At 34.9% G+C, this 4,139-nt stretch overlaps 1 protein-coding gene across 1 annotated transcript; it reads left to right on the forward strand.

Moving 5' to 3' along the window:
- The first annotated feature begins 1,394 nt into the window (after nucleotides 1-1,394).
- On the forward strand, nucleotides 1,395-3,302 carry LOC117123714. Its single transcript, XM_033269729.1, has 2 exons — nucleotides 1,395-1,523; nucleotides 2,615-3,302. Exons 1-2 carry the CDS (start codon nucleotides 1,466-1,468, stop codon nucleotides 2,941-2,943), a joined length of 387 nt encoding a protein of 128 aa, XP_033125620.1. The 5' UTR covers nucleotides 1,395-1,465; the 3' UTR covers nucleotides 2,944-3,302.
- The last annotated feature ends 837 nt before the right edge of the window (nucleotides 3,303-4,139 follow it).

Raw genomic sequence — 4,139 nt, forward strand, 5'->3', positions numbered from 1 at the left:
TTAATCTGATAATACCAAATTCTCATCAGTACATCAAAAGCATTAAATGGGTATGCATCAAAAGTTGCTTGTACTAACGCCCGTATTCTTAAAACAAACTTTAGTCGAACTTTCAACTAGAACTTAATTTGGTGCTAGTTGCAACTTCAACTTCATTTTGTATTCACAAACAACGTAGTCGAAGTTTTAACTACAACTAAATCAAGTCCTAGTTTTATTTCAATGAAGACGACTGGCAAGCTTTAATAGCAGACGAAATTTTAGAGATCCGGTAATATTAAGCTGCCGTCTGTGGGTCAAAAACTTATTTCCTCATAATCCATAATAGACCATCATTCGCTTAATTAATTTTTTTAAATAAATAACTATATTAGTTGTTAACATATTACGATAAAGAATTTGAACATTCACTGAAAATTTGCTTTCTTTGGAGAGCTATTATAGTTGAGCCCGAGCAAGGGTGGCGCCATCTTTGTTGTTGTTGTTATGGTGAAGATAGGTGATTGCAATGCGAGGGGATTACGTGCAAATCAGGAACTACCGCATGCGGTTAGGAAAACATGTTAATTTCTCCTTTTGGAAGCTAAAATTGATGCCTCTTTTGTTTAACACACCGAAGTTATATCAAACCTGCGTATACAATCGTTTTTATTCGTTTCACTTTCTCGTGAGTTACAAAAACACGTTTTTAGTGGGGTAAATATTTCAAGTCGGCTATTTAGCCTGACCATAGGCTGACTAAAAAATTCGGACTGCGAGGTATCATGTTAGTCGAGGTTCACGTCATTTAGTCGGAGTGCTAGTCGAAGTCCGTTTTAAGAATACGAAATGACGTAATTTTTAAGTTTTAACTCAAAATACGACTAAAGTTTGTTTTAAGAATACCGGGGTTAGACTATATAAATAAAAGTTGATCGTTGTCCTTTTTAAAAATGTCTAGAACTGAGACATTGGAATTTTTTTAAAGCACAAAGTGGATGAACACCTGCAGTATAAGGGGTGGTGCAATCACAACATTGAGCTATTTGCATGACTTAAGCATAATTGAAAAAAGGGTGTTAAAATGGTTTCAGTATTTTCATTTTTACAAAACCAATAAAAAATTATGTCAGGTAAGTTTATTTTAAAATGAGGACACAAGCACAATTGTTTTTATACATGACCATAAGTAGGAGTGGTTGGTGTGGCAGTTGTGTTTTGGGCTCTCAGCTGTCAGGTGGGGCTTCTGCTTGTGTACACTGGGTTTCGGTTTATAGTCCTTATCCGAGAAGACTTTTTACACATCCAGAACCATAGGAGAACGTGCTGTTCGAACCAGCGCCGATATTGTGGCTGTATGTTGCAACGCCCCTGCCTTAACCACTCGGCCATTTGACTTGCACATATATAACAAATAACATATTACATTGTGTCCCGTTTTATTTCAACAGAGGATATATGTGGGGAACATAGAGTGATCACCCCTATGAATGTATATAATTGGTTTGCAAACAGAAGGAAAGATAGAAAACGGAAAGCAAGAGGTAAGGAATCTAACAAATAAATACATTTGTTAATATTATTATCAGGCACCTTCTGTAACTTACATACAGTTTGTCTTATCAGACCCAATATTCCCCTCGAATACTGTATTCTCAAACTTTCATCACTTTGTTTCAATACATATTACAATATATATTTATTTATTCAGTAATCTGTTGAGAGGGTGGTTCTAACAACAATGCTGACTTTAAGAGGCCCTCTTTAAAGACAATTCAAATAGAAATATATAAAATCCAAACTGTAATGTAATATTAATATGAGAACATTTTAAAATAATCCATAGTAAAATCATTAAAATTGCAAGAATAATAATAAAATTCCATAGTTATAGAACAAAATATTGCATTCAAAAACAGGGAACAACAATTTAAAAATAAAATTAATATGCAACACAGGGACAACAATTATAATCAAACTTTAAAATATCAAAAGATAAAACATACGAAACAATTATGACAAAAACCCAGAGACTGTGCCAGGATATGGTGATAGTTAGGGATAGAGTATATCAAATGAAAGCATTAAAGAAAAACTTCAAATTAAAAAAAGTAGTTGATAATGTTTAGTATCAGTTTAATCAGCATGTCCATACAAATACTTCAGTACAACCTTTGAGTTAAAATGAACGGTAAATTGTATAGAAGTACAGTTAAACTTACCGAAGTCAACTTTGCACAAGTTGAATAATTTCGAAGTCGATCTAATTTTACAGCCAAATTGTTGTGCTTTCCATTAATCAAATAATATTTTAGTGGCATTTTGGATTTGACTTGGGCAAGGTCAACTGTATTATAATCACATGCAAATTGACATAAAAAGTCTTATTCCTTTCCCAAACAAAGATAGATATATAGATAGAATTTTTAGTTATGTGCAAGCCTATAATGTCATATTATTAAAATAATATTTTAATATTTTTCTACCCATGAAAACAAATATCAAATGTTTTTATGTATGACCATATGAAATGAATCTGGAGTTTTGAATCTAATAACAAAAGCAAAGGTCTTCAACATTTTGTAATTGTCATTAACAAGCATTTTACTGATTCCTATTGTTTATTTTGCTGCAGAAATAGCAAACGGCCAGACATCAGATGCATCAGGTGACGTAGAATCCCTGGATTCTGTTGATGATCTTGGCCATGATCAACTCTCACCCAATGCATCCAACGCAGAAAATATGGCTGGCACCAGCAACCTCCCGACAAACACAGACTTTTTCTCCCAGATCAACACAAACTCTTCACAAAAGAATGCTGACAACCAACTTGGTGTGGTCGAGACTTCATTACCGACATCTATTATGCCGGTTCCACTTTCCCTTGAAGTTCATGGAAGTTCAATGAAAGATGAGGATCACAGATTTGTAGGCCATGTTAGGTCGTTACTGGAGAACTAACAAATGTATATTTTATAGAGGAATTTTTATAATTGGAAGTAGGACATAATTCTTGGGATGTTTACTGTTTTTTATGCATGTTGATTAACATAGAAAACAAGCAGTAACCTCTTGAGACATGTTCAGGATTTCTTCTGAAAAAAAAAAAAATAGAAAGTCGAGTATGGTACGCAAATTAAATTAGGTATGGAGCGCACTAACCTCAATAGAGAGTGAGTAACCCCAAATTAGGCCTGGTAGACCGTGGGTTGAGGATCGAAAACGTTCAATTCTGTGACCCACCAATCCGGGCTACCTGGCTTTTGCACAAAAATGTCAATACTATTAAATTGTAACATAATTTGATTGTCGGCAATCGTGAATTTGGGGATACTGTAACCAAAAATGAGAATTTATATCAAAAGTTGCTACGTAACTATAGCCAATCAGAAGACGACTAACAATGAAGTTTGGCTTAGCTGCAAGGCCCTCAGCCAATCACAAACTACCTTCTATGCCGTTTGTCCAATGTAAATAGTAAACAACACACTCCGCTTGCAAGTATGGCGTTGGCCAGAAGTTCTTCAAATGATAAATCTGAGCCGGTTTCAGGCATATTTTTGTGATACATGTTGTAAGAACCTAGAGTATGTTTGTGTCATTAAGCGTAAACAGCTTAAAAGAAATTTAAGGATGTGCAACTCTGTGGAAAACAATAAATACGAGTCCTCAGTAAGGCCTATTAAGTTTCCCTCGAAGCTGATGATTAATAGCCTATAACGAAGGGGATCTCAGGGATGGTGGTGCAAGTAGTAGTCAAAATTGCACCGAATCTGTTTAAAGGTACGTGTGTGGTTACATATAACGTTAAAATGGTATGGTATGTTTTACTTAATTGAGAAGCACTAAGCGTATCACACCACACACACACAGAGGAAGCCCTGCCTTTTCATCAAACTGGGGTACTATCGACAGCAAAATAACCACAGAGTATTGTGAATCAAATACGATGATGTTATATTGTAATAAGCATATTGAGACAATACCCAGCATAAACAACTGACCATGAAGACAAATCAAGAATAGCCATCCACAATTATAAAGCAACTATTTACTACTGTCTACCAAGAACAATTACTACACAAATTGAAACAATTCAGTTTTTTGGGGTGGGGATGTGCCCTTCAGTGACTGTGCTTAGACTAAGTAATTCAGGC

Source organism: Anneissia japonica, unplaced genomic scaffold, assembly GCF_011630105.1.
Source record: "Anneissia japonica isolate Jap-2015-1 unplaced genomic scaffold, ASM1163010v1 scaffold101579_len4137_cov102, whole genome shotgun sequence".
In the NCBI taxonomy this organism is placed as follows: domain Eukaryota; kingdom Metazoa; phylum Echinodermata; class Crinoidea; order Comatulida; family Comatulidae; genus Anneissia; species Anneissia japonica.